Source organism: Malus sylvestris, chromosome 13 (genome assembly GCF_916048215.2).
Source record: "Malus sylvestris chromosome 13, drMalSylv7.2, whole genome shotgun sequence".
Lineage (NCBI taxonomy): Eukaryota > Viridiplantae > Streptophyta > Magnoliopsida > Rosales > Rosaceae > Malus > Malus sylvestris.
In genome coordinates, this window is record NC_062272.1 from 88,987 (window position 1) to 101,133 (window position 12,147).

General features: G+C 36.5%; 3 protein-coding genes across 3 annotated transcripts in view; 1 reads left to right on the plus strand and 2 right to left on the minus strand.

The window, feature by feature from the left end:
- Positions 1-9: 9 nt before the first annotated feature.
- Positions 10-6,154, plus strand: LOC126597215 (uncharacterized). Its single transcript, XM_050263991.1, has 10 exons — positions 10-626; positions 1,249-1,483; positions 1,607-1,690; positions 1,848-2,017; positions 2,595-2,734; positions 3,225-3,402; positions 3,504-4,098; positions 4,679-4,791; positions 5,239-5,482; positions 5,648-6,154. The coding sequence occupies exons 1-10, from the start codon at positions 406-408 to the stop codon at positions 5,903-5,905; spliced, it is 2,238 nt and encodes a 745-aa protein (XP_050119948.1). The 5' UTR covers positions 10-405; the 3' UTR covers positions 5,906-6,154.
- The window catches only part of LOC126597219 (high mobility group B protein 7-like), a 30,182-nt gene continuing 18,743 nt past the window's right edge, over positions 709-12,147 (minus strand). The window contains exon 9 of the mRNA XM_050263997.1: positions 709-757. Within this exon, the coding sequence (XP_050119954.1) occupies positions 724-757 (34 nt within the window). The 3' untranslated portion in view covers positions 709-723. The remainder of the gene's footprint in view (positions 758-12,147) is intronic.
- Positions 6,395-9,369, minus strand: LOC126597220 (zinc finger CCCH domain-containing protein 18). Its single transcript, XM_050263999.1, has 6 exons — positions 9,190-9,369; positions 8,724-8,849; positions 8,229-8,309; positions 8,068-8,121; positions 6,983-7,102; positions 6,395-6,648 (listed from the first exon to the last, which is right to left on the minus strand). The coding sequence occupies exons 1-6, from the start codon at positions 9,262-9,264 to the stop codon at positions 6,520-6,522; spliced, it is 585 nt and encodes a 194-aa protein (XP_050119956.1). The 5' UTR covers positions 9,265-9,369; the 3' UTR covers positions 6,395-6,519.

The following is a 12,147-nucleotide window of genomic DNA, read 5'->3' on the forward strand; positions in this document are numbered from 1 at the left end:
ATACGTACTCGTCTCTTATTTTGTTTATAGAGCATTGGGCGTGGTCCTGGGCCCATCATCAGCTTCAGCCCAAATTTTAAAATAAGGCGAGCTGCAAGGCGCCTTGCCGGTGCGGTGTTCGTGGAATCTCCCGCGATCTAATTTCTCAATCTTGGCACTGTTGATTACAATTCAAGAAAAGGAAAAGGAAAAGGGATGGTTGTTCATTTGTGAAATTACTGGAAAAAGGAAAGAGAATGAGGAAATCAAATGGGTGGGAGAGCAGACGACGCGGCATTGGCATTTGGCAATTTATAGTATAGCCTAAGTCTAGGGGAGGGAATGTGTGATGTGTTAGTCTAAGATTCTGGTATATCGATCCATGACAAGAAGAAGAAGAAGAAGAAGATAGGTAGGGTTAGGGTTATGGTTATGGTAGAATATATGGACAACGTGAAGTTGGGAATGCTGGACGGTTTCTTGACGAGAAACCATCAAAAATCCCTGAAATTCCTTTTCAGCCGCAACAAATCTCCCAATGCGAATGACAATGGAGACGATGACCCTTCCTCTGCTGCTCTCAATTCTCCAAAATCCATTCCTCAGCTCTCTCCTTTTGCTAATTCCGTCGTCTCTCGCTGTTCCAAGTCTGTCTTCCTCCCTCTCCCAGTCTCCCTCCTCTTTTTTTCTTTATTGTTATGAATATGCTGCTCTGTTATTTATTTATTTTTTATTTTTTTCTTTTTACTTGGGTCGCTCGAGAAGCTTCTTCCCTTCCATTCCCTCTACAAGCATGTCCATTGTCCAAAAACCAGCACTGCATTTATGCTTCATTTGTTTTGCCAATTCCACCCTATAATGCGACTGCACCCATCATTTTATATCAATTTTTTTATACATGTTCTTCTTTGATTTGATTTTAGCATGCTGGTGCTGGTGTTTGGATATTACAAATCATATATCTGAATGAATGCCTCCGGTCCTTGATTTTTTTGGTCCATAACTATTACCTGGATGACGCAAAAAGAAAGATAAAATACATGTTCTTTTTACTATTTCTGCCCCTATTATTACTCTCCTCGTCATTGTTATCATCATCATCCAACGTAAAAACATTACATCCATGAAATCCATAGATTTCGTTGTGATAGTAAGCATCTACTGCTATGTATTATTGGTTTATAGTCTAACCATGATTCATTAAAATACATCTATACAATCTGTATCCTAGTAATCTTGACGCTAAATGCATCTCACCTGCTGCTGCAGGATTCTTCAAGTCCCTACTGAAGAACTACAGCATCATTTTGACACACAGCTACCCGAAAGTGTTAAGGAACTTTTGACTTATGCCAGGAATTTTTTGGAATTTTGCTCATACCAAGCACTCCATATACTGAGCAGTCATCCAGATTATTTGAATGACAAGGAGTTCCGCAGCTTGACATTTGATATGATGCTTGCGTGGGAGTCGCCTAGTGTTGAGACTAAACCCCAAGACAAAGTGAGGCAGCCTCATTGTTATTTTGGATCACTAAGGGTTTCTTTTCCCCCCTATAATTTGTCAGAAACTCAAGTGTAGCTCTTAAATCTTATCTTCGTTTCTGTGAATGATCTTCAACTGCAGGAAACTACTTGCAGTAACCAGGAAGTAGAAGACGAAGATGGCTGGTCAATTTTTTATTCAAGTTCTACGAATATGGCCGTGCAGGTTCTTTTTTCGTCAGTTTCCTCGTTTCTTTGTCTGCGATGAACACATTATTCCCATCTAACCGAGTTCTGTGCATAGAATGGGCTAGTTTCAACTTTCATCTTATTCATTCAGTGTAGTTACTACTTTGAAAAACTAATTTGTGTTTCTCCTTCAGGTTGATGACAAGAAAACTGTTGGGCCAGAGGCCTTTGCACGAATAGCTCCTGTTTGTGCTGCTGTGGCAGATATAATAACTGTCCACAATCTTTATGATGCCCTCACAAGTTCTTCAGACCATCGACTTCATTTCCTTGTATATGACAAATACATACGAAGTCTCGAAAAGTATTTTTTTGGTCCTTTTAGTTATCATTGTGTGACTTACCACTGCGTTTTGTGGAACTGTTACTCAAAGTACATGAGAATTTAATCCTAGGTGCTTGTCCTGTCGTTGAATGTTAAGTTAAATTTGGAGCATGCATAGCCCATATGTGTTAGCCATAGTTCCAAACATACTTTTATGAAAGAAAAATGCTATACACGTAAACGGTTTATAAATTATGTTTGCACAAACTGATGCATATCATATGTGAAATAATCGGGGTCTGGCCATGCATGCACTTCACCTTGTGTGATGAGATGAAATTGGTGTAGTGAAGTGGACAAGAATTCCACCATGATAGAAGAGAAAATATCCTATTTCTCGTCTATGGTAATTCTAGCTTTGGTTAGATTTTAAGGTTAGTAGAAGGCACACACATGCACATGCACATGTGCGCTCATCAGTTCCAGTGGCTATGGCATGTGGATTTTCTACTTTCTATCAAATATAACTAAAAAAGTGTTTGCCTTGTTATTGTGTCTCGTCGTTTAACCTTATTGATGTCAAATTTTTGTCTATTAATTAATGGCTCTTTTGCAGGGTCATTAAGGCTTCCAAAAATGCATTGGCCTCGTCCATTGAAAACCTTCAGCTTACAGAGGGAGAAATTGTCCTTGATGTTGATGGTACAGTTCCCACTCAACCAGTGCTGCAACATATTGGCATGTCTCTGTGGCCTGGTAAGTGATTGTATTCGGGAAGGTGGATCTTGCGTTAAGTAAATTAGTTTTTAAAACCATAAACTTTAGAGCTAATACAATTTGGAGACATGACTAAACCTTGGGAATGGTCTACTTCTTATATTATAAAACAAGAACCCCTCATGGCCTCCCTATAAATATTATTGGAGGGAGGATTTTCTCCGAGTGATTTTGCTACAGCCCGTCATGGCCAAGTGACAGTTAAATTTTTTTTCATCTTTATCTTTCTACGTTTTTGGAAATCCTATAATAACCAGCTCTGCATCGTCCTAATGAGGACACCTTCCCCAATTTTGAACTTATAATATTTTAAACGGATGCTTTATGTTCTTTTCCTGAAAACTTTGCTAAACAGGTTTGACTAATTCGGGTCATGGTCTCAATTATAGCAGGCTCCATTTTATGTATTAAAATTTTGTATTATATATAAAACTGGAAAGTGTTGCTCATCCAATCTTTGTTTATCTAGGACGGTTGACACTTACCAATTCTGCACTGTACTTTGAATCATTGGGAGTTGGTTTGTATGAAAAAGCTGTTAGGTACGATCTGGCAACAGATATGAAGCAGGTCATAAAACCTGAATTGACTGGACCATTGGGTGCTCGGCTTTTCGACAAAGCCATTATGTACAAGTCAACATCTGTGTATGTGATATATCTCGTCTAGCCTATATGGAACTTGTTTTACTCTATGATCGTGAGCTGACTCAATTTTTTTATTTGATTCTTTTATTCTTTATTTGCAGAGCAGAGCCAGTTTATTTGGAGTTTCCTGAGTTCAAAGGCAATTCTCGCCGGGACTATTGGTTGGATATTTGTCTTGAGATCTTGCGTGCACACAGGTTCATTCGGAAAAATAATCTTAAAGAGACTAAGAAATCAGAAGTACTGGCAAGAGCTATTCTAGGCATCATCCGATATCGTGCAGTTAGAGAAGCCTTCCATTTCTTTTCATCCCATTATAAAACCTTACTTGCTTTTAACCTTGCTGAAAGTCTTCCAGGGGGGGACTTGATTTTGAAAACTTTGTCAAGTCGCTTGCTGCTTTTGAATTCCGGTGCTGCCCAACATGATCTTTCTGGGAGTCCACATGCAAAATGGCAGCCAAAACTTTCTCCAGTTTCACTTATAGCACTTACTCAACTTGGATTTATGTTACAAAAAGATGTACATCTTGATGCAGAAGCAATAATAGTTGGAGATGTTTGTGTTGGTGAGATTAATCCCTTGGAAATGGCAGTGAAACAGTCAGTACTGGACACAGGGAGGGCTGAAGCTGCACAGGCAACTGTGGAACAAGTGAAGGTGGATGGAATTGATACAAATGTTGCAATAATGAAGGTTAATATTCAATTTCACTTGTTAAATTGGGGTTTCCATGCCAATATAACTTTTACCATTCTTACAAATTAGTAATAGTAAACAAAAGTGGATAGAAACATCTGAAAATTCCTTTGAAGAATGAATCTATTTGTAGTGCTTTTAGTTAGTGACATAGATTGCATTTGTTTTGTTCTTCATTGCTGAGGAAAAAGAAAGCAGTTTCTCCCTTCCCTAGCTGCTAAATATGATCTTCAATAGGCAACAAGTGCATTGTCACTCCTGCTCAACCAAAATATAGAAAAATTCGTTGAACCAGTGCAGTAATTCCAGAAACATGTATTGATGTGAGAACAAGTTACTGTGATTAAATTTTGTAGAATCTTTTTGTTACACTTGGGTGTTTTGTTTCTGCTTTAATGGAACCCCATATTAATATGTGGATAGAGACAGAAGTACTGAAAACAGATTGTATGCAGCCATTAAGTTTTTTGGTTCCACCCTGTACCTTTTATATCTTTGGAAGTGCATCCCTTCACAACTTTTACTCTGGAGGTATAATGTTTGTACTGCTTATGTAAAGATTATTTTGTACTTGTAGGAACTATTGTTTCCAGTGATTGAATTAGCTAGCCGGGTTCAAGTTTTGGCATCATGGGACTACCCTTGTAAATCAACAGCGTTTCTGATGTTGAGCAGCTACTTTATATTAAGGTAACTTGTCTGTGACTGGAGATTTCTGTGCCTGGTTCCAAGAGTATGATTTATTTATTTATTGCCCCTTACGGGGAAAAATTACCTCTCTTTTCGCAGTACAAATGGAGAGCTGGCTGTTAAACCTGGACTGCCAGAGCATGGGGCCTCTTTGTTTTGAGTTTGAGCCCCACATGAACTTTACAGTCTGGGTTTAACCGACTCTGTCAAGTTAGTGCTGGAACTAGATAGGAGTTGGGTTCCCCTATTAGTTCCTTAAGAACAATTCTACTTTATATAGAGGAGTTTATTGCATGGTCCCCTCAATTGGTACTGCAAATAGAGAGGGGTTGGGATTTCCCCTATTAATTGTTGCTTGTGTTGACCTAACTATCCCTCAATTCCCATTTCTTCTTTAGCTTTAGCTTGGATGGCCAGAAGTAATGTAATGTTAATTTTGTTGTACAGGGGTTGGATCAGATATATATTGCCATCAATTTTTGTATTCGTCGCGGTTGTTATGCTCCAGTGCAGGCACTTTAACAAAGGGAAACCTTTAGAACCATTCAGAATAACACCTCCCCATAACCGAAATGCAGTAGAGCAGCTGCTGACATTGCAAGAAGCCATCACTCAAGTTGAAGCATTACTTCGATCTGGGAATATTATTCTCTTGAAGATAAGAGCTCTCATGTTTGCGGTTCTTCCACAGGTATACTTTTGAAGCCATGCCAAATTATTCTTAAGCTCTCATAGGGCGGATTGGCCTGTTTGTATTTCCAACATGGTCGTGTAACATTAGAATTCAAATTTCTATTAGGAATTGGTTTTCTCTCTCCCGTCGATGCATTACATATCATAATTGGTATATCTGCAGGCAACGGACAGGATCGTTCTACTACTGGTTTTCATGGCAGCAGTGTTTGCATGTGTGCCATTGAAATATATAACTCTGCTAGTATTTCTGGAGGCTTTTACAAGGGAAATGCCATATAGAAAGGAAAGCAGCGACAGGTGGTTGAGGCGAATTAGGGAATGGTGGATCAGAATACCAGCAGCTCCGGTTCAACTCATTAAACCTGATGATCGCAAGAAAAAGAAATCACTTGACGATCGCAAGAAAAAGAAATCATAAAACTTTGCGTACGGTACAAACAATGCTATCAGTACTAGGTTGTAAATGGCCAAATGTGGTTCTATTTCCAGTTCAATTCGTACCCTTGTTTATTTTTGTACACAATATCCAGTTAAACTTTACATAGATGGATAGGGTTCTGCAAATTCTATTGTGATAATAAGTACATTAGAAGGGGAAAAGGGGTGCGCACACTATTTTTTCTGTTACAGTGAAAAAAATCAAATATGACATTCTATTCCTATCTCATTAACCCGCATTCAACCATGTAGAATTGTAACCAGAACCAAAAACTACGAAAATAACCATGCTGCTTCAGGTTCATGAGGGTAGTACCTATACCCACATCAGCTCCACCTTCATCGACTTTTGCTTGTATGGAACAGGGGCATCAGCGAGACAATAACTCTACCAACGAGCCCAGGTTTCAAATTTGGCCACTACATTTTAAGTTTCGGCCCCTTTTTTAAATTTTAGGCAAACTTAAAATGGCAAATTGAATTTAGCATTGATGTTTTCGCTGGCTTACAAACAAAACCCCGTACAAAACCTAAAATATGAAAAGCAAGGGGTGTGTTTAAGACATAATGAGTAGAGATTATGCATTTTTTCCATTAAACGTTATCTGGCCAAAACTCCCTGAAAAAGGCACGCTCAAATTCTCTCTCCTGCAAATTTTTCTCTAACTCCTGCATCTTCTTCATCTTCTTGGAGAGTCCCTTGCCTTTTCTTGATTGCCCCTCCTAAACACCAACAGCATAATTAGTAGTGCAAGAGTGTAGCCGGTTATAATGGTCAGCTTAACTTCGCTCTTCCTTCTATGATATATTGTCTAAATCATTGATCCACCACCTTTCTTTTTCAATAATTCTAAAAAGAGTTTCTTATTGATTGCCTCGGAGTTACGTGTTTAGAAGAAGATGAGTTGATGAACAACAATATTTTTAAAAATAAGCTCCATCGTCTAAGTCCTGTGTAACTTCATATTTTTCTAACTATTTTCATCATGGAAAACAGGAAATCAAACAAAAAAGAATTCGGTTTCTGAAATATTGATACACATGCAAATGAACTCACCTGGTCATTTTTTTTATTCAAGGCAGTAGAATCAGGGGGCTTTAGCGCCTTCTTTAACTTTTCTGCTCCCAGGCCCCGTTTATTATTCTTTAAGTAAGTCTGTACAGGCTCTAACCTTCCCTGTTTCATAGAAATAAACTAGTTAGATATCCCGTCTAAAAAACTAGTAGCACTTAGCAGTTAGCACATACTTACGATAAACTCGCTAAACCCCATTCCATGCATCAATGATTTTCACGTGCACCGAATAAGCCCACCAGGCTTGGATTGAAATGATATTATTTACCTTGCACTTTGTATTAGTGCCTGACAACTATTTCAGCCCATTGATGCGTAGTGGTTACCAAAATGAACTTGTTCTATTACTTTTTTTTTTTTTTTGGTTGAAAACTTGTTCTATTACTTGATTAATGGTAATGCTACCTACTGCATGTAGCAATGGTAGTGGAGGTATCACCAGAACAATAGTGGTAGCGGCTTCAGTGGTGATCCTAATGGTGTTGTTAGGTCATAGTTGTAACAGAAGTGGACCAGAGTTGTGGCTTTGGACATTACAATATCACCCTTCTTATGGAACTATGTATTCCACATGCAAGGAAGATGTATGCTTAACAGAAAACAATCTGATACTCTTGGATCCGTATTACAAACAGTTTTCTATGCATATCTAAAATGTGTCCTTTTCTAAAGTATGCTTGTTGGGGTTCATACCTTGGGTACTAGAATGTGTCCTTTTCTGCAACTGGAGTACAATTATACAAGCATACACAATTGACTGTCTCAATGATTGTTGACCGATCACAAAATAAGCTCATGCATGATTTCAAAACAAAATTAGTTGAAAATCACATGCATAACATAGAATTGAGAAAGCAGTTCAGACAAATAAAGAGGTTACGTGTCAATTTCTATAACTACTCAGAACACTACAACAGTCATGTTCAGGAATCCAGAAAAAAGTAAGTCAACAGAAACCAAAGCTTACACAAACAAGCGAAGGTGAAGGATAGTAATATACTAATAAAGAGGTTACTTGTTGAAGTAAAGTAGGAGTGAAGAAATCAGAAAGATGCTAATATATTAACCTGCTCAGAAATCCCAAGACCAGTTCCTTCTTTCCAACCATGTTTCTTCAAAAGCTGCACAAGATCACCCACAAGACAGTGAATGCATGACCAAAGCAAAAGGAAGAATAACATTGAAAACAAAGAAAGGAACTATAAATAGAAAGACAATGGGGGAATACCTGAAAGCCTATATTGGAGGAATTGATGGCTGTTGATGAACAACTTGAAGACATCATGCCGTTTCCCATACCTTCTTCCTCCTGTACCAAATGCATGAAGCTATTGTTCTGAGGTTAAGAGATAACAAATAATAATATACTACTCTGGCAGCTCTCCAATGGTTTTATACAAACTGGGTTATGTTTGCGTCTTATCATTTTCCTCAAAATTCCGATTTTCTCATTCTTTCACTTAGATTTACAAAGAAATTATCACTTACATCATTGATGCACATTCTGTTGTAACATGCGGTCTCGTTTAGTTTGCTTATGCACGCTTCTCTTACAATGGATTCAAAAACTAGTCTTCTAAGTTTCTTTAGCTCTTGCCCGCTTTTATGATTTTCTTGTGCATAATTTGTTTAGGAGCCTAAACACAAGCTCACAGGTCCTAAAATGGAGAAGAGCTGAAGTTTAAAAACAAACCAGAAAGCAGCAACAGCAAATGAAGCTAACCTTTTCATACTTTCGTCGACTAGAATCTGAAATTTCAGAAACCGGCAAGAATTTATTTGTTGAAGTATCTGCTCCTATGCCGCGTTTGTTGTCCTTCAAGTAAGCTTGAATAGGCTCTAGCCTACGCTGTTGACATGATAAACATGCTCACTCAGCTATGAACAAAACATAAACACATAAACACACAAACATGTAAATATATATATATATAGCTATATGTTCCGTGTGGTTTTAAATTAGATTTAACATATAACTTTTCTTGGCTGGAGCCTGGAGCCTGGAGGTATTAAGAAAAATTAATGGTTGATTGTACATAACGACGGATTTGATAAAATAAAGAGCTGCATCTGCTTCTTCAAAAGCTGCCTCCCAATTCTAATAACATATAATCACTTTAATATAAAAATTAATTCGAATCCTAATTTCGTACAAACGCTACAGCGGCTACAAGTCAGTGGATACCTACCTGAAACCCAATATTGGAGGAGTCTATAGCTGGAGCTGAAGAAGATGACCGCACCGTTACCGCCTCCTCTCCCATGAACACACAGATGATTGATGGCTTTCGTCCAGTTTTTCCTTTCTTTCTTTTCCCTTTAACCAAAAAGAAGGAAAAAATACATAAAAGTCGGGCTAAATTTGCCCAGCCCTAAATTATTGGAGCGCTGGTGGACCAACCCAGTTATTTTCTCGTCACATTATAATTTGAGTGTTTTGTTCCCCTTTAACGTTAAATTTCACCTGCTATAAAAATTTAAAATTATAATGTTATTTTCCCACTACTATTAATTTCTAAGATAGCTTCTAATATGTTATTTTTTCACTCACTATTATTTCAAAAAATTAAAATGTTATTTTTCTAACAACGAACTCTTCTTTAACAATAATTCATTAGCAACTAAATGACTCTCCACATACTCTGTTGTTGTGTAATTATGCACTCTAATAACAATCATCATTAGCTTCTTACACTTTGGTTGGAAATGGCATCCATATTTTTCATTCTATAAATCCTTCTATCTTCATGTTTTATTTCTTTTTGGCCAATACAGTTTACATAGTGTCCATTATTTTCACAGATTTTAGTTCTGGGTGATTTGAGTCCAACGTTGAGTTCATGAATCTTCAATCCACATATTTACATTTCCAAAACTCAAATATAAGTTTTGACTTCAATCATTTCTCTTCCAATACAAAGACTTAAATCTTAAAACGCTAAATGTAAGATGACCATCATCATGTTAATTTTTTTCATCGCTATAAAGTATGTGAATATCAGTCATTTTTTTCCAAATTATTTACAATACGTTGGGAGTGAAAACATTCACATTGGCAAACGGCCTCGTGCTTATGAGTTGGAGTGCATTCATAAAAAAATATAAATTTTTAAAAACTTTAGAACATTTCAAATGGGGATGTCAAATTAAAATGAAATTTGACATTTTTATAGTTGATGTGCCAAATAATATTTTGTAAAATCCACTGTTCCAACTGAGATGTCAAATTTGTTAATAATAAAATAATTAACAAGTGAAGAAACAAAAAAGAAATATGTGAGCCCAATATTAAAATAAAATAAATTGGCGTTGCCTTCAAATTTAACAACAAAGTAGAAATAACAAAACATGTAAGATTTTAGTATCTTCTAACAAAGTGAAGAAATTTCTTTTTAATGTTCCTCCACAGTCTCTCATCCTTTGGAATCAGACGATCGACTTTTTTTTTTCTTTCCATCAAAACAGACTACATGGAATTTTGACATATAGTTTAAGGAGGTGTATTCAATTGAAAATTTAAGATATTTTAATGGATATATAAATCCATGAATTTTTATAGAGTTTAATTGATTTGTAGATATTCTATATAAAATTTTTATTCAATTCCCTCAAAATCTCATGGGAAGAGGTGAGATTTGTAGATGCTTAAAATATACTACAAAATCTCTCAAATTCCCTTTAATTCCTCCATTTTTCCAAATTCTTTAAATTCAAATTATAATTGAATACACTTGGAATGTTATAAACTTCTTTAAAATTCTAATTGAATACACATGTATTTCTAAGGATTTTAATAAACTATCTTAAAATCCTGATTGAATACACATTGAATTTCAGATAATCACTTAAAATCCTAATTGAATACCCCTAGATTCATTAAAAGAATTTGTTGATGCACAAAACCGGAGGTCTTGGAACAACGTAAATCCAACCGTGAATCTGCAAGTAGTGTAAATAACACAAGATTTATCGTGGTTCACCCCAATGTTTGGGCTACGTCCACACTGATATTGTATTTCTCTGAGATGATTGTGAGGGAGAGAACCTCTGTAATGTGAGAAGGGATGTGAGAGGGTGAGAGGGCTTCAGGCCTAAGAGTTGGTCTTCTCTAATTGTGAGGAGTCCTTTTATAGAATAAGGGCTCCTCACTTATTACATATTTGCCCATTCCATAATTACATTTAAGTCCTCCGAGTATTTGTACGAGATCTGAATACGGAGGCCCTAAGTATGGTATAAACAAAATTAAAATCCCTCAAAATCCAAATTGAATAAACCCCCTAAAAATGCTCTTACATGTATATAAGTTAATTAATATCAAAATCTTTTATGAGTGTATTTGTGCTAATAGAAAAACCCATGTATATGTATTACAGGGTTTTCGCTTTTAGCGAAATAATAGAATAAATTTTTTTTGGCTAAATATCCAAAATGGTCTATGAGATTTGCATAATCAATAGAAATGGTCATTGAGATTCAAAATCAATATAAATGGTCTCTGAGATTGTTCACCATCCATGCTTTTAGTCTTTCCATTAAAAACCCTTCGAGCAATTTTCCAAGCTTTGTAACTCAATCGATTCTTACCAAATTCGATCCATAATATATTAAAATGAAGATAAGAAAATGTAGAACAAGATTATACCTATTTGGAAGCCCAATGTTTGCCGGAGATGCCCGGAAAATAGCTTGAAAGGTGACTGGTTCACAAGAAAACTGGAAAACTCGACGGTTAACTCACCTTGTTTTGGTTGGAAAACGACTCGAAAGTGGTTAACTATTTTCGAGTTAGCTACTTTTGAGCCGTTTTCCGGCCAAAACACAACCATTTAGCCGTCGAGAAAGGTACCATTATATTCGTCTCATTGAGAAATATGATTTTCGTTTTTGAATCACTCGATTTCGTTGAGTATTGAAGAAGTTATGAATGTTTAAAGTTTACATAGTTTCAGGCGAACCAGTCACATTTCAGGCTATTTTCCGGCCATCTTCGGCAACCATTAGGCTTCCAAATAGGTATAATCTTGTTCTACACTTTTCTATATTCATTTTGATATATTATGGGTCGAATTTGATTAATAATCGATTGAGTTACGAAACTTTGAAAATTGGCCAAAGAGTTTTTAATGAAAGAACCAAAATTATGG